Here is an 18,814-nt window from a genome sequence, read left to right as displayed (position 1 = left end):
TCACTCATGCAAACATATCACATCTGATTGGCTTACAGCAGTGAGACATACAAGTGATGTACATTTTGAAATAAAGACATTTTTACACTAATGACAGTCTTTACTATGTCATACGTTACTTTATATGTGTAATAATGCCCTGCTAAGAGCAGGTCAACCACTAACCTAGTGTTAGAGTCTCTGTAAAACACAAAATCCACCGGAGATCCTATGTAAACATAGTTACTTAAAGAGAGGTGGGTACTCCAGGTCCAGAATAACTAGTGTAAACAGAACTGTTTTAAACATACACCTATCTATCACAATTGTACTTCCCTGGTGGTGTTCCATAGACAATTTCTAACCATTTGTTCCTTAGTTTTGAATTACTGAGCAAAGCATATAACACTGACGTGTTATTTGCACAAAAAACACAGGAACGAACATCCATGTTGTTCCTAGCGCTGTTTGCTCCTATCTGATGAGATGTGTCACCTTCAGCTCTGCCTGTGGGCGATCATGAGCCAAGGTGGGCGACACCATGAATACTAATTCACGGGTTGACGTAGATACGGTGCTTTTCCTGATCGACTTGTTTTTCTAAAACTTTTCTTTTACTAGCTACAGCAGACAATGGAGGCTGAGGAAGAGTTTCATGTGCAGCATGCATATACAACTCAAAGAGAATTATTGTATTTCACAAAGAACAAGAAAAAGTGGATTTTAGCAGAAGGACACCTGCATAAAAAAGTATAAAATCATGGGTTTTATGAATGCAAATACCTTAGCAAATAATGATCACTCAAAGGAATAATTTGGTACATTTTGGTACATGATTGGTACACAGGTACTAATTTTTCAGGGTGGCATGAAGTGGGGTGGGTGCATCCTACTCAATGTTAAATAGTCCCCTTCAAGAAAATCCTCTTAATATATACTTTTATATTTATATATTTTAAACAACTGGCTTAAACAGCAGGATGTTTAAGAGGTCTAAATCCTCTTCAAATTCAAGTATGGCAGGCGTATTTAAAAGTATTTAAAAAGACTTGTGATATTGTAAGACAGTGCCAGCTTGTCACCTCCTGAAGGCTGATGCTCTACTCAGGATTACAAAAGCCTGAAGCTGCTACAGCCTAGTTTTACGAGTTCTTGCTGAGTATTTCTGACAGATTTACTACTTCATTAAACTTAGAAAAAGCTTGTACTTTTCAATATGTGCTGGACACGGTGTGACATCTACGCATGTCTGAACTCTGTGTTCCAGGTATCTGGTTTGAGACTGTTGTCTGGTGTCGAGCTGTTACAGCCGACTTGACCTGAAAATGTCCAGTTGAGTGTCACTCCAGAGGCTTTCCATTTGTTGAAGTAGATACAGTGTCATTCTACTCCAGTGCATCTCTCTCTCTATAGCGCTCTCTCTCTCCCTCCCTTTCTCTCTCTCTTTCTCTCTCTCTCTGTCTCACTTCCTCAAGCACATTTATTATATTATAACAATGAAGTGTTCAGGGAAATAATGTTGTGAATAACCCTTTCAATGGCACATTCATAATGTAACATACCCTTTACACTACCAATTATTATAAATCAATTTAAAAAAATGTATGATCATACTCAGGGGTGTGAGCAGTGTGATGTTACAGTGTGCTACCAAGCGAACCAAATGAACAAATACAATTTTGCAAAAAACAAGCAAAAAAAATGATGCAAACAAATTAGATCTGAAAACAGCCTCAGGGCTGCAGTATACATGCTGTTAACCACCGCACCACTGTGTGCTCGTGCGTACGCAGTCTACGCTATAGCAGCACTGATCACATATCTGTATTAATACCTTTTTTTTCCTGTATGTGGAAGATTAATAGCTATATCCACTAGGTGGTGGGTCAGCCATGAAACATCATCTACCTGCATGTTTCCTTTGATTACTTCTTCTGATTTAGCACAACAGGAGCAGCAATAAACAATGAACACAGCTGGAAAGATTGTTTTTTACTGAAAAAAAGAAAAAAATGGTAGAAAGGGACATCGCAAGTGCTTCTTGTCACACATAAATAACACAAGAGGTGTGGAGCAGCAGCGTTGTATGTGTGGAAAGTATGCATGATGCAGTCCTTTGACAGAAACACACAAAAAAATAATAAGCTTAAAATTATGAGTTTCTTTGATTTTATAAAAATGAAAACCTTCGGAATATAATCAAGAGGAAGATTTTTTTTTTATTTTTGCACCAGGAGTGGCATAAAGTAATCCAAAAGCAGTGTGTAAGACTGGTGGAAGAAAACATGCCAATATGCATGAAAACTGTGATTAAAAAACAGGGTTATTAAACAAAATACTGATTTCTAAACTTTTAAAACTTTATGAATATGAACTTGTTTTCCTTGCATTATTTGAGGTCTGAAAGCTTTTTCTGCAAATAAATGCTCTAAATGAGAATTTATTTATTTGGAATTTATTTACAGAATAAATTAAGAATGTTCATTTTACTCAAAATATACCTATAAATAGCAAAATCAGAGAAACTGATTCAGAAAGAATTACAGTACAGTACAAAATTCTTGGATCTCAATCTTTTCCATTTGGTATTTTTAACATAATGTGGATCTGACAGTAGATTTTAACATTGTTTCAAATTTTATCACAAAAGGAAAAACAGAAATGATCCAAAATTACATGAAATTTTACATAAATTTTATAAAATTCCATCTAGATGTTTTAAAATTTTGGAGATTTTGGATGCAAGGTTGTGACATGCATGACATTGATGTAATACCTGCACTTTTCTGCTTCATTACTACAAATTGTGTAATTGTTTCTTGCATTTTATTACATTAAAATACTAAGGACCCTGTTCCTCATCACAATCATATCCCTCACAGTTAGTCTGATGAATAAGGTGACCACTGTTTGCCCTGAGGTAGAGAAAAAAAATATATATATGGCCTTTGGGAGCAGACACAATTCCTTATTAACCCTCAGTGAAATGGGTTCTTGTAAAGCTCTGCTGCTTTTTAATTTACAGTCCAATACACTGTGGTGTGCTGTTCATTTATTTTCCATAGACATCTCTGAGTTAATATAGGATTAGTGGAGCAATTTGCACTTGAATGATACCACAGGCAGGAGTAGGGAGAAAGAGAGAAAAACTCTCTACTTTTGTGAAGAGAGAGTGATTTGGCGGCCACTCAAAGACTAGTGCAGCCAGAAGCAGAGGTCCCTCGGATATGATTGAGGTCAGTTTGGGGCAGTTAGAGAAAAGAGGCGAACCACAGAGAGAGGGTTCAGCAGCACTTAATGAGAAACGGGATCCTTTATGAGGGAGAGACACACAAAAGCCACTGTCAGACAAGCACTCAGGATCCGCCTCGCCCTATAGCGCTTTTCCCAACTGACATGGGAAAGAGTGCGGCCCGCTCACCTTCTGTATCTTTTTCCTTTTGCATTACATGCCACACTCAGTTAGTTCCATTCAGCACGGCTTGTCCTTCATTCTGCTAGCCTAAAATGCTGATTCTACCAAACATGTTAATCCCTGGAACGTTTTTTCTTCTTCTTTTTTTTTTTTACAGCACACGCTTTACATATAGATAGATAGTAATGCTGATACCACTGTGCTATGCTTTTGCAAATGCTTTGTTTAGCTTTATGAAATACTGTTTTTTTTTTCTTCACAATTATTCTGAACACTCCATTATGCACACATAATAAAAGGATAAGCAGAGTGATTGAAATTTAAATTCATTACCTCACTTTTTTACTACTCTCCTAAAGGCTAGTCTGTACATTTAAAGCTCTGATTTACTGTTTCTAAGATTCTGAGATTAATCCTTTCATTAATTCAGCATTAACCCTTTGAATTCAGGGTAATTAAGTAGTTATTACTTTCGCATTCCTACATATGCAATCGGATTATGTATTAAATCAACTATTTCAAAAAAGTAACAAAAGAGACAACAAATATACAGTGATATATCTTGTAATATTCCCATAAAACCATGCAAATCTTAACATAAATTAAGTGCTGCCTAAAAATTCAGAAATCATACTTAATTTCAACCAATGTTTGAAGTGGTACAAATGTTGAGATCTGCGCAAAACAAAAAATCCAGTTTTTATGCATTTTTATGCCAAATGCTACAAATAATTAATGTATTTTTGTCAGATCTTATCAGTGATTTAAAATATTGGCAACCCTCTTCCACTCATGGAGTATCCAGAAAGCTGGCTGGCTCTCTTTGTTGATGGGCAGGACTTTATCTGTAAACAAACACCAGGTAAAGTGTAAGAAGTCCCATTTATATATCAAACAGTGACAGTGACAAGTCTGGTGATCAGCAATCAGAACATGCCAAAACAAAAATGTTTATTTATGCATTATTAAGCAGAATTATTTCTGACTTATTTAAACTATTTGAAACTGTACTCTGACCTTTAGTGCACAGTATTTCTCTCCCCGTTCATAGAGATATAAATCTGATCTTGTGTGACTGAAAATAGCTGCTCAGTGGCACTGCAAAGATGGCCGCAAAGTAACTAGATTTTCTATAAGGACTATGGTAACTGCCCACTTTAAGCTCTGCTTTAAACATAATGTTTCTGCAATGTTTCAATGAGCTACAATTGAATACTAGCAGATATCGACTATCAGATATCTGCTGTTGTTGTAATTGCTGGGGATCACAGGGTTAAAACATAAGTCTCCCAAACAGCTAATGCAGTTAAGGTGCATAATGACCCGAAGCGAACTGCAGCGACGTTACATGCAAACATGTGCAGTCCACATCTTGTGTCACTTTCGTCTGCAGCATAAAGACATGAGAGGCAAAAGATATGTGAACAAAAGAAGATGCACTAATCAGTGTTGATCTCTTCAGTATGCAAAGATACGCCTTGCCAACAATTAGCCTGACCTGAAATCCAAAAAAGGTTAACGCAAGCTGTAACAAGTGTAGTAATAATGTAGTACAAAAAGAAAGAAAGCGGAGAGAAAGAGAGCGAGCCAGTGTGTGTGGAGTGTGTGTGTGAGAGCGTGTGATAAAGCAGCAATGCAGAGAAAGAGGAACACTTTTCTACACCTCACTCTGAGAGCAAAACCGACACTCTTTAGCTGGGTATTGACTGAGTCTCTCAGCAAATACTCTTTACTGCAGGCGAAATGCAGTCCAGTCTTCGCTCTGCCAATCATGTATCTGTCAGCGGGGAAATTATGCCGCTTTGCTCTCAGTGGTGCCGAAATGGTGCCGAAATCAGAAGGAAGCCTCTTCCAGTCTTAACCCTACAGCAGAAATACAGCGTGATGCAGGGTTTCCGCCACGTTCATTTCAGTGCGGCGGTCCGCCACGCCTTCGTTCTTCCCCGCCACCCTTCGTGAAAATTCGGAGCCTGGCGTTTTTCCCGCGCTTGATCAGCGTTGCCCCGCCCTCTCTCGTTTCTGACACTGGAATTTGATCATCTCGACAGGACACCGGCTGTCAAACTGGACAACTGAATCCGAGGTATGTGGCGCTGAAATGATGTTTTTTTATATTTGTGAACAAGTTGTTGAACATTGTTCAAGGGTTATATCGGTAATATGTTGTAGACGTAGCCTACACAACACGGCTGGTTTCGCATGTTGCATCTATTTCGGGAGGCTACAGGTGAGGGCTTCTCTAGCCGTAATTCCTAAACGCACAGCTGTGTTCCAGTCCTGCACATGTAGCAGGGTGGCCGCGGGTCCTTAAAAAGTCTTAAATGGTATTAAATTTCATTTTTGTCAAATAAGGCCTTGAAAAGTCTTATTTTGTCTTAAAATTTCAACCAAAATGTCTTAAATTTGCCGGAGCTAAATTTAGGGGGGAATAATTCCGTCAGCCATGTGTTGAACTTCGGGGGTGGAAATCGGTAGTTAGTCATGCAGTGCCAACATAACGCGCGCGCGCGAGAGAGAGTGTGAGTATAGGACACAGCGAGAGAGAGAGACTGAAACATAACGCGAGAGAGAGAGAGAGAGAGCGAGAGCGCGCCTGTAAATAGCGAGAGAGAGAGACTGAAACATAATGCGAGAGAGAGAGAGAGAGAGAGAGAGAGAGACTGAAACATAATGCGAGAGAGAGAGAGAGAGAGAGAGAGACTGAAACATAATGCGAGAGAGAGAGAGAGAGAGAGAGACTGAAACATAATGCGAAAGAGAGAGAGAGAGAGAGAGAGAGAGACTGAAACATAATGCGAGAGAGAGAGAGAGAGATGAATTAAACAGTGATTAAACAGCTTCAACTTACGCAGGTGTCCACTCAGGCTCACTCACCTGGTGGAGTGAAAATCACGCTATGTTTCTGTTTCTGGAGCTGTCATAAAGCAAGGATGTAGGGCCCTAGAATAGAGGCACCCTAGAACAGCTCTGTGATGCATTTGTTTTCACGGTCCAGTAAACATTTTATTGTAATTAAATTAAAGATTAAAGATATTGATATGTATAATTTAACATTTTGTGTTGCACACTTTTACGTTTACCGTATCTGAAAAAAGAACAATAAGGATTTATTTTAAAGAAACCTACTTTTTGCAACTTTTTGTTTTAAGTGGGCATTTTTCAGTGACAGTTGGAAATAAAGAAAATAACTGGAAACATGTGTAATTGTGTTATATCGTGATATCATTAACGTGATATAAATTATCGGTTCCCAACCGGGGGGTCCTGCCACCGCACCTTCAAGGAAATCCTGGGGGAAACCCTGGTGATGCAATGGTGCTGAACTCGCTTGCTTGACACACAGGCTCACAGCATTGCTGATGCCTCTTTAACCACATTAAATCATGTTCAATTACAAGAACCACCAACTTGTTTTTTAGCTGCTCTTACTGCAACAGCGGGACTGAGATACCTCAATAGCCGCAAACCATTTGCCTTTAATTCCAGTGATGCTGCAGGCTGCAGTAAGCAGCATGCGTCCTGAAGTAATGCCAGATGACTGGTAGGAAATAATTACAATGAAGTTTGACAATGCATTACTTACATTAGACATCACTGCACAACCCCAGCATCAGTATTCATGATCTAGTCCTTAATCATTAATGAGCTCACTCCATCTCTTGTTTCGGATTGGACCCGTCCCGAACTCAAGCCAAATGCAGCGAAAGGGTATTGCTAATTTGTGTGGAAATGCATTTGTACGCTTTGTTTAGTCTTGTCTCTGCGCATACGGGAAAAAGCACAACTGGAACACTTTAGCAGACAACGCAACTCGAGAGTAGAATCCAGAAAGTAGGCTATGCAGTCAGAAGAAACACAAACAAATGTTTTTGGGAGCAAATCACAGTAAGCAAACCCAGTGATACACCCTACCAGGGGAGGCCAATTCAGACCTGGAGGGTTAGAGCAGAGCAGGCTGGTGGTTTCCTTTTGGCTTATTCCAGTAAAAAATATACACAAAACAACAAAACCTGCCTATTCATGAATTAATTGAATCAGGTATGTTCGGGGTTAGCTGGTTTGATGTTGGCCCCGCTGTGGCAGATGAATTGGTCCTAGAGTCCTCTTGACAGCTGAGACCCAGAAGGACACAACCACTAAACATATATATCTTTGGGTCCTGTCCAGAATAAAATCTGGATATTTATAAAAACAGGATATTTTTGCATGCTGTTAGGCATCCCACCCACACACAAAATTGAGCTTTTTAACGTTCTGGAGATTTCAGAAAACTCCCTATATAGTGAACTACATAAATCATAAAACTACAACACATACACACTACTGCTGTTCTGGCAAATATGGCAATTGTTCACAATTCTGGTCCTAGAGCGAAGGGCATACTTAGTTAACCTACATTTATGTTATTAAACATGTACCCAGAGGTTTTTGACTGTGTTTCCAGTCCAAGCAAAAATTTGCTTTTTGTTTGCAGAACAAAGCTATTTAAAAATGTTCTATATATTTTTCAGTGTTATCATATAAACAGGGTGGTAAAATGCATGTTTCTGACTAAATACCTCCTAACTGCCTATATAGTAAACTTCATAGCACTAATTTTCAGATACCATAGCATTTAATTTCATTTTGTGACATATGAATATATGTAAATACTCTTCTGTTACAAATATATAATGCCCTTTGTAGATTTTAGATTATATTACATAATTCTGTGACTTGGACTGTACACTACCTAGGGAGTAGTGTGTCATTTGGGATAAATGAAACTAAAATGTGTTTATGCCTCTCATTATAAGGTACTTTCACCTCATACAGGGCTAGCATGCTCTGCATAAAAATATTTGCAAAAATGAGAGTGATGGAAATCGTATTTTTTATTTTAAACAATATCCACACAAGTGTAGACATGACCTTAGTAAAGATGGTAAACATATCGAGAAGCGTGAACGTTTTATAGCACCAAACATTACTACAATTGTTGCAAGTCAAATAATCGTTTTATTCTAGTACTATAAAGAAACTTTTGTTATAGTTATGATTAATAATAATGTATTCATGAACAAATGAGTTCAATCACCTTTGTTTCAGCAGGTCGACAATCTATATCCCTGACCCAGATCACATCCTGTTTTTTATGTTTTAAATGAGTGTAATTTTAGTGTTTTTACACCTTTAGTTTGTTTGCTCGGTTCCTAATCAGGTAATCAGTTTGTAAACTTAGGCGTGTTTTTCCCTTAACTTTGGTTTGGTTAATTTTCACAGAGGAAAAAATAAACAAGCTCACCAAAATGCCTCACAACAAACCAAGTGAAAATGTTCTCTCTGCTTATTGGTTACACATGTCGGAGGCGGAGCAAGAAAGTAAACACAGGTAGAAGGTACTTTAAAAGATGGTCTTTGTTCATAGCTGTAGTAATTATCTGGGTAATTGAACTATATCTGAACAGCCATTTAGACCAAACTTGTGGAGTACAGCTAATAGTTCATTCAGATTGAGGTTGGATCGTGTTCTCACCACAAACAAACAAAACCAGTGAGGAATCTGGGACCCAACCAAGACCTCCTCTCCTCTCAAGCCTCTCTAGGCTTTCTGTGTAGTTGTTTGGGTCTCCATGTAAGTGTGACTACTGCGTTCACACCTGCCCAAATAAACTGCACCAAGACTGAAAATTAACCAGTCTGATTTAACCAGACAAATTTTACAGGTGTGTAAACACAAGGTCAGCAACTAATTATTTTGGTAGTCGACTAATCTGACTGTTTTTTTTTTTGCTAAGTTGATTAATCACAGATTATTTCTCCCATGCCCTCTGTCTCTGCTTGCTGTGGATATGACTTCTGTTTCTAGCTTTCCTTATTGTTTCAAAATTATGTGAAGTGCTGTTACTTAGTGAGAAAAAAAATTGCCATTCTGTTTCTGTCCCCAGTACTTTGTGTAGTGCTACTAATTAATGATTAGTCGACAATAAACATTTAGAGTCAACAGCTTTTTATAATCAACATTGTTGATATTATATGGACTAATCGTTGCAGCCCTAGTAAACACCCTGAAAAGTAGTTTTAAACCAGAACAGTCCGTGGGAAAAAATAGTCTACGCCATATGTGCTGTATTCCAGATAGAAACACATAAGAATATACAAGAATAACACAAATGTGGACTGTCTGGGTACAGCTCTAAAAATAACCATACACCAGATTAATTTTTCCTTTTACAGAAGAACCTTTTTCCATCATTAAACCAAAATTCAAAAACTTCCTTTGCTGAAGAACCTTTAATGACCACTTTCTAAGATTTAAAGGTGTTAGAAACACCTATTCTAATATGGAACGATTTAACCAAGCATTGGAGCTGATGCGACACTGAGGAGAAACACTGGTCCAGTGTCCAGAGAGACACTCTTTCTTACCTTTGCCGTAGTTGAAGTGCAGCTTGATGGCTTTGCCCTGGTTGATGTGCAGGTAGGTGAACCACACGGCGAAGGTGAGGAGCACCAGCAGCAGCAGCAGCTTAAACTGCTTCCTGATCTTCTTCAGGGGAAAGCGCAGCATCCTCACTGAGGATCAGGGGTGGGGGGGCTCCGCGAGGGCTCCTACAAAGTGCCACAAAGCCTGGCTGGCGAAGGACGCGCCGGTCTGGAGAACAGCATCACTGCCCGCTGAGGATCACCTCCACTCAACAGGTCACAGGTCTGCGGTTAGTCCCACGTTTTTGCCTTTACAGATGCAGGCGTCCGCCACTGACTGGCACAGGACGGTGGGGGGGTAAGGGGTCGTCACTGGCACTCTCTGGGCTCGCGCACTGTAGTCATTTTGTAGCGTGTGCTTGACCACCACCACCACCAGTCTGTTGCGCTGGAGACTGAACGACAAGACCACCTTGTGGACGTGGAATGTCCAGGCTCGCGCACTATACAGCGCGTGAACGCGCGCGCGGCGTCAGGGAGCAGTGCGTAAAAACGCAGGCGGCGCGTAAAGAAGAGAGCGCACAGCGAGGAGCGAACAGAGCAGCAGCAGTCCGTGGCTAATCTCGCCCTTAAATCCGCTCTCAGTGTGGCCGATTACTCTGCCAGCAGCTACGCCAGGGATCATCCCCCCCTTCCTTCTTCCCCTCCTTCCCTTCCTCCTCCTCTCTGAGTGATAGACTCTCACACCTTTACCTTTAACTTCTCCTAGAGCCTTTCTCCATCTCCTTTTTCACTTTCTAGTACCTGTGAGGCTTAGTTACATGCTGCTTTAGCTCTGGTGTTGGGTTCATCTGAATGAGGTTCAGTCACACTAGAGTCACTTTTGTCTGTAATTACGCACAATATGCGTAAAAAAGTGCATACACGTAAAATGCGTGCGTAATTGCGGTTTGGCTTGTTTTTGAAACCGATACTACTTGCTAGCTGAGCATGAATGCATGAGTGCATACACGTCTATAATCAATCGATATGTCATATCTTCGATATAGCTGATCATGGGAATTGCCCACGTGAGGGTTAAGTTAATGTGGCATGCTACTTGTACACTGTCCATCCGACCACGCGTTTGAAAGCAGGTGCTCTCGCGCCTTGTGTGCAGCCTAGTTCTGGCTGTATAAGTCTTTGAGAGATGATCAAACACGATAATAAAGCCTATCAGCTGTCAGATGAGTGGGACGCTTTCCGAGCTATCAGCCAATCTGAGCGTCAAACATCTCGCCTATATATACAAGTCTACACAAGACACAGTCAGTGCTCTGTCTATTCGTATGATTTCTAGCTAAACAGCAGCCCATGCACACGCGCGCGCCCACGCGCCTCCCTGTATAATCTAGCTACTAGCTAAGACACCCACCCAAACACGCTGCCACAAACAAACAATGCCAGTAGCCTCTGAGTCCCCCAGTCTCCCTGCAGCTTCTGCTGCTACAGCCCTGCTAGCTGCTCCTCCTGCTCAGTGCTGTGTTTCCTTTCATTCATCCCTCCACTATAGCGCCGCCCCTCCGCATCCTAAATCCACGCGACTCAGCGTCTCGCAGCAGCACCTCCACTTCATCTAGCGCCTTCCAGAAAAGCAGGCGTCCCGCGCGTCCTCTGAACCCGTGCTGTCTTCACTCCGCTCCCGGTAAACGTCCCTCTCTCGTCCCCTCCGCTCGTCGAAAGAAGAGCATCCATGACGCTGCCGGGCAACCGAACTTGGGAGGGACCTCGCTGTATATATGGTGCAGTTCCTTCGTCCGACCTGCAGGAGCGCAGAACCAACGCACAGCCGCTGCGCTGTTTACCTTTTTTACCCACCCGCTCTCAGCAATCCCCGCCTCCTGCGCTCTGATTGGCTAGAATGCAGCAGCGCCCCTCAATCTGCTCCAGGATTGGTTGGTTGTTATTAAACCTCCACCTGCGCTCTCTATATATTTTGGTTCGCAGTGTGTCACATTTTGCTTAAACACTATTAAATCTGCTTAAATCTCAGTAAAATCCAATGTAAAAATCCATGTAAGCGTTTATTGTCTTTCTTCTTTGTTTACACACAATGCTTTGTGCACTCAATGGAAGAACAGCTAGTAAAATATATAATGTATAATATACTACTTTGTTATAAATCCAACTCAACAAATAGAACATACATGACAAAAAAATCATGTAAATGTAATAATAACACAATGTTTACAGAATTCAAGCACATCAGGTTCCAGGTTTAAAATGATAAAAAGACAAATATGTATTTATGTATTTATGTAAATTTATGTATTTTGCACTTTGCAAAAAAGTAATATTTGATTACTTAACAAATATTAATTTAATATGGTGTATCTTGGTGTTATTATCGTATATGTATTTTTTTCTTTATTACATTCTACATTGTGGTGTAAGTGGTTCGTCTGTGTGTCTGTGTGTACTTTCTTTTTCTAAAAACACGCTACGTTATTTGTTTTCTTTTTTACCCACCCGTTGTCAGGCAATCCCCGCCTCCTGTGTCCTAATTGGCCATATAGCTGCTAAGCTCCTGACAGGATTGGCTGGTAGCGAACATGCACCTGCGCTATATTTGGCTCGCAGTGTGACATTTTGCCTAACCACGAATAAAGGGATAGAATTGCAGGTATATTTCCAGTATGGAAAGGTTTGACTTATCACTCTTGCACTGATTATTGAATAAACTCAACATATATATTTTAGAAAAATATATATATAAATATATATAACTAAAATTACACATTCTGTAGACATAATATCATCTGTGCAATTGTCTTTATAACTGTTATTAAATAATAAGAAATAGTTTAATATCAAATCTGAATGCATACATCTAGGGGACAAAGGAATAATATGATATGATATAGTATAATAATATGAGGTGGGAGCAATTTAGTTAAAACTAAATATACCCCCCAACTGTATAATGCTCTAAATGATTATATCTCAGTGAAATAGATATTCTACTTTAGTTAACAGTAATTAGTCTAATAGTTTTCATTCAACAGCCTTTTATTTGGCCATTAATCAACAGAAGTGTAGTCTGATGCCATATTTATTTTATTATAAATATTTATTTAATTTTATATATAAAATTATTTTGCTGCTTGTTTTTTTCAGCCAAAGCCCCGCCTCCTACACCAGGATTGGCCATGGCTGCACACTCACAAAGCTGGCTAATAAAAAACAGTCCTTGCACAAAAGGCGGGTTTTCCACAAAACAGGTGTAAAGAATAAAATTCCTTTCCATAAACTGAGGCGGGATTTACACAGCATGCTGCAATAAAGCGACCACGGCTAGTTAATGCCTCCCATTTAACTCACCTTTATTCAGCAGAGGGCATATTAACGCTGACACTAATAGCAGCACTGCCTCATGCAAAATGACTAAAGCTGTGTGGTAATAGCCTCATGATTTTAATAATAAAAAAAGGTACATAATAGCAACTGCACTGTTATCATCAGAATAATCATTAGGCTGCAGGAAAGCTGATGACATACAAGACTCTTCAAAATCTTTCTTTATATAAATAAAAAATTGCTCTGGCAACAAAAGATATTTTTTTTACTGATTGCTATAGTAGGAAAATACAAAACAGCTAGAACATAGGGATTGTTGTTAGAGCAAAAACTCTGCTATTAATTCTGCTTACTGATCCTGAGCAAAACACAGAAAGCTGAGAATATAATTGTTAATTTGTTCACTTTATAAAATATAAGAATTGTGTGTTTCTATAATGGCTTTCCATGCAGTTCCAGTTCTTAATACAATTTACTTTATTTCTGCAAACCTGAACTAGTAAGCCTGAGGGATTACAGCCACTGACTTATATAGAATCCAACAGCATGGCAAAAAGCTCCAAAATTTTGTCTGCCTTACTTAGCATTTTGTGGATCCATCAATTTCTGGAATTCTTTATTCTGGAGTTGCAATTTGACTAAAAGAAGACTGAAGACCTCCAAATGCTCAAATCAGAAGGAACCGAAGAGACGTGATGATTTAACGTCTGGCAAAGGACCTGTCTTAACTTGAGACTTGGGACTTAAGACAAGACAAGCCAGGTTCAGTTGGGACTTAAGACAGGACTACCATGTCTTGATTTGGGATTTGACTCAGGACTAACCTGTCTTGACTTGGGACTTGAGATATGACATACCAGATTTAGTTGGGACTTGAGTCAGGACTAGCCCGAGTAAACTTGGACTTGAGTCAGGACTACCATGCTACATGACACAGAACTAATGTGTTTTGGATGTGATTCAAGACAAACCAGTCCTGATTTGACTCAGGACTAGCCAGTCTTGACTAGTGATTTGACTCAGGACTAGTCTGAATTGACTTTGACTTGAGTCAGAATGAGTCTAAGTTGACTTGAACTTGACTCAGAATTGACTTTGACTTGAGTCAGAATTAGCCTAAATTGACTTGAACTTGACTCAGAGCTAACCTCTCTTGACCTGATATTTGACTCTTTATTTACCTGTCTTGACCTTGGATTTGACTCAGGACTAACCTGCCCAGACCTGAGATTTGACTCAGGACTTACCTCTCTTGACCTGACATTTGACTCAGGACTAACCTGTCCTGACCTTGGATTTGACTCAGGACTAACCTCTCTTGATCTGGGATTTGACTCAGGACTAACCTGTCTTGACCTGAGATTTGACTCTTTATTTACCTGCCTTGACCTTGGATTTGACTCAGGACTAACCTGCCCAGACCTGAGATTTGAGTCAGGACTAACCTGCATTGACCTTGTTTTTGAATCAGGACTAACCTGCCTTGACCTTGTATTTGACTCAGGTCTAATCTGTCTTGGTCTGGAATTTGACTCAGGACTAACCTGTCTTGATCTCGGATTTGACTCAGGACTAACCCGTCTTGATCTGGGATTTGTCTCAGGACTAACCTGTCTTGACCTGGGATTTGACTCATTACTAACCTCTCTTGGCCTGGGATTTGAGTCAGGAACAGTTTATTCTGACTTGGGCTTGATCTGGAACTGGTATGTCTTGACCTTGGATTTGACTCAAGGTTACCCTGTCTTGACACAAGACTTGAGTGTGGACCTCCCCCCCTCATATTGCCCTATACTAAACCACCCTTCTTAGTTCAGCTCTTATATCTGTGAGACAGCAGACTCTTGTGGTTGTCAGCAGAATGTGTGATCCAGCCTCATAGCCTTTGGGTTGTAATCTGTTTATTACCGGCAGGTATATAGCTGTTAATGCTTACTAAGCTCTTAATGAGAAATGTGAAGAGCTTTGCCAGCTGTGCCCCAGGTTAGCCTTATCACTGACTGAGTGTGTGATACATACAGCACGGTTGTCATTCTTCACCCCATCTGCCTTCCGCTCTGTCATCAATGGAGACAAGCGTAACTAGTGCGATAGAGTTGAGAGGTGTGAGATGAGCAGGCTGTGAGAGGAAAGTCACAGAAGGATGGCATGTTGATGCCACGTCTAACTGCCATCAGTCCTGCAATTATTATGACATTAGAGCACAGTAAAAAAAAAAAGCAAGGGGAAAAAAGGAAGAGAGTGAGTGCAGGGCTCTGTGCAAGGTTGAGTCTATTTCTGGAACATAAGGAATATTTTATTATCACACTAGGAGCAAACCTACAAGCTTGCTCTTTTTGGTCATAAGAGACATCCATAGCTCTTAATGGAAATCCTTTTTCCCTTTGTTTTTTCCCCTCCAAAGCAGGTGTGACATTACAGTAATCTGGCCAACCTCTGCCGAAATGTCAAGTGGATTATAAAGCTAGCCTTTTCATCCAGGCCGGCCGGAACCTGAAGCTTCAGCAGCGTTCTTTATCGCTGTCGCTCACCAGCAGGTGCAGCTTACCAGCCACTGAACCTATTCCATTAGCTCTCCGAATCACTTTCCGACTTTAGCTTTACTTGAAAGGGAAAAATAAAGCAGAAGATGTACAGTGGTTTCCAACCGGAAAGGACAGCTTGACTCTGTAATTGTGTTTTTCTAGGGGTCTGCTCTGCATCTGTCGAGAGACAGACAAACATACTGGTTTGTTGTAAATCTGTATCAATAAATATATATATATCAATATGAATGGATGGATGGAGACATATTCATACATATACTAGTGCATCTGAAAACATTAAGATATCATTGAAAAGTTACTTTATTTCTGTAATTTAGTAAAATGTGAAACTTTTATATTATGTAGATGTATTACACACAAAGTAATCTATTTTAAATGTTTATTTCTTTTATAATTTATGATTATGGTTCACAGCCAATGAAAACACAAAAATCAGAGTCTTAGTCTAAGACCGATTTGTACATTTGGCAATGCTGCTGGAAAATGAAATCCGCATCTCCATTAAAGTTGTCAGCAGAGGGAAGCATGAAGGGCTGTAAGATGTTCTGGGAAAACACTGCATTAACTTAGATAGATAGATAGATAGACAGACAGACAGACATAATAGGGAAATAGTTTGAATAGCTCAATAGTTATCTAAGAAACACTCTTCCACCTCCATTCCCAAAAATGGCTTTAGAGCCAAAGACTAGCTACCACCCTCGAGATCTGTGGGGGCGGTCGAAAACATCTCAGACTCTGCCCCACCCATGTCTTCTGTCATCTTTCAGAAACTGCTGTTCCTCTGAGAAATTACAGAATACCAGACCACGTCTGGAATGCATGCCACTGAAGACTGGCCATGTCTCTAATTGACTTTCTAAATAAAGCTGCTGCTGAAGTCTGATTAGAGCTGAGGATGTCTATGGTTTTTAAGAGGATTTGTCCGGGGGGAAATTAGGTTCATAGCTCAATAGTAAATCCATACACAGGTGCAGTTGTACTTGGAAGTTTGCATACATATTACAGGCATAAATTAAATGGAGGTCAAGTCTGTGCTTTTGATTATTTCTTTGAACTTTTCCTTTTTTTAGGGGGGAATGCAGTTATGTTGTGTGAGTGCTACACTACACTAATGCACCAGTATGGCATTATCATTTTTGAAGATGGTAATTGTTAATATTTAAGTTATTAGAAGTAGATGACATTAATTGGTAGTCATTCACCTTCTAAAGTGAAGGAAACTATACCATAACTATACAGTACCAGCCAAAAATCTGCACACACCTTCTCATCCAATGTTTTTCTGTATTTCTTTATTTAATTTATTTTCTACATTGTAAATTAATATTAAAGACATTAAAACAATAAAGGGGCACATATGGATTTAAGTAGTAAACAATAAAAGTTTTTGTCCTCCACAATCCCCTGATCTAAACTTGATTAACTATGATGGTGATTTGAGATGAGCTGGAGCTTCACAGTGTGAAGGAAAAGCAGCAACTATTGTTCAGCACCTCCAGAAACTCCTTCCTTTCTTTAAGATGCTGTAAAAACTATTCCAGCTGACTCTACCTCATGAAGACTCTGAGAAATAAAGGCAACAGTAGGTTAGATTATGTGCAGCTAGGTGAAATGTACAAAGAAAGGCAACAAGTATTTTATCTTAGCAGATGTAAGCTAGTGGCTAGTTACCTCAGCTGGCTAACGTTTCCGCTAGCAAACAGACAGTCTGTGTTTGTGAGGATATAGTTACTAACTGAGACCAAGCATTTAAATTGGCTTTTAAAATGTTCTAATGTATTGGGAGAGAGAAATATTGGCAAGAAGCAACTTTATTAGCTAGCTTGTAAGAATATAATTACCTACATATACAAATTAGTACATTAGGTTTAAATATATTTTTTTATTTGGTGACATTTAGTTGTTAATGCCATCAGTTTGGTGTAGAAGTTACATTTACGGATAAACATTTGTGTGTGTGCCCAGATATATATATATAAAAATAAGAGACCACTTTTTTATCAAATTAAAAAACCTCTGGAATATAATCAAGAGGAAAATATATTTTATGGATGCTCACAAGCCATCAAATCAAGCTGAACTGCTTGAAATGTTGCACCAGGAGTGGCATAAAGTTATCCAAAAGCAGTGTGTAAGACTGGTGGAGGAGAACATGCCAAGATGCATGAAAACTGTGATCTTTGCTTTATTTGAAGTCTGAAAGCCATTTCTCATTTTCTGCAAATAAATGCCCTAAATGACAATATTTTTATTTGAAATTTGGTAGAAATGTTTTCAGTAGTTTAGAAAATTAAACAACAATGTTCATTGTACTCAAACATGTACCTATAAATAGCAAAATCAGAGAAACTGATTCAGAAACTGCAGTGGTCTCTTAATTATTTCCGAAGCTGTATATATACGAGCTATATCATTAGCCAACTTGTCAACTTTTAGCTAGCTAAGCCTTTCACTTGCTTGCAACTTACTAGCTAATATTTTGCTAGTATTGACCCACGCCCTTGACTGGGCAGATAAGAAGAAAGGGGGGAGCGAACTCAGTATTTGGGGTTGAGTTCGGGGCAGCTTCGCTGTATAGCATGAAGCCGAAGCCCCCCCTTCTCACGAAGAGAAATGTGAGGGAAAAGGATAAAATTAAAGAAGGAGGAAGATGGGGAGGAGGTGGGTGCGAGGTTGTTCAACGAGCAGGTAGAAAGGAAATGGCAGTTTAAATTGGGAAGGAAGTGGGAGGAGTGAGGGCGTGGATCAATCTCCCAAAACCTAGTTATGATACATAACTCCACATTGTAGATTTCTCAATGGTGTTTTTATAGTGTGTCAATTTAAGTAATACCAACATTTGTTTAGTTAATGTCACCATTAGAGACCGCTAGCTTTGTTTATTTAAAGGGTGATTTAACATTTTGGGGTTAACAGTGTTATGAGAGTATCTGCTAAATGCCATAAATGTAAATGTGTGGCTTTCACTTCTCATTTTCCAGTCAGTATAATATACACTGATTGTAGCTTGTAGCTGGTGAGATTATACACTTTAGCCATGTCAGTTACACAAATGTGTATGTTACGCTCTTAAGCTGGAAAACAAGTGTTCAGCGTGGTTGGAAACTGTCCTGAAATATCCTGCGCTTGG

General features: G+C 39.5%; 1 protein-coding gene across 1 annotated transcript in view; it reads right to left on the bottom strand.

Annotated features, from left to right (window-relative positions):
* Positions 1-11,593, bottom strand: part of b4galnt4a (beta-1,4-N-acetyl-galactosaminyl transferase 4a) — a 289,838-nt gene extending 278,245 nt beyond the window's left edge. The window contains exon 1 of the mRNA XM_022672115.2: positions 9,803-11,593. Coding sequence (XP_022527836.2) covers positions 9,803-9,944 — 142 coding nt within the window. The 5' untranslated portion in view covers positions 9,945-11,593. The remainder of the gene's footprint in view (positions 1-9,802) is intronic.
* Positions 11,594-18,814: the final 7,221 nt, after the last annotated feature.

This window comes from Astyanax mexicanus, chromosome 2, assembly GCF_023375975.1.
Source record: "Astyanax mexicanus isolate ESR-SI-001 chromosome 2, AstMex3_surface, whole genome shotgun sequence".
NCBI classification, from domain to species: Eukaryota; Metazoa; Chordata; class Actinopteri; order Characiformes; family Acestrorhamphidae; genus Astyanax; species Astyanax mexicanus.
The sequence above is the reverse complement of the archived record's forward strand: the minus strand, read 5'-3'. Positions and strand labels throughout refer to the sequence as shown.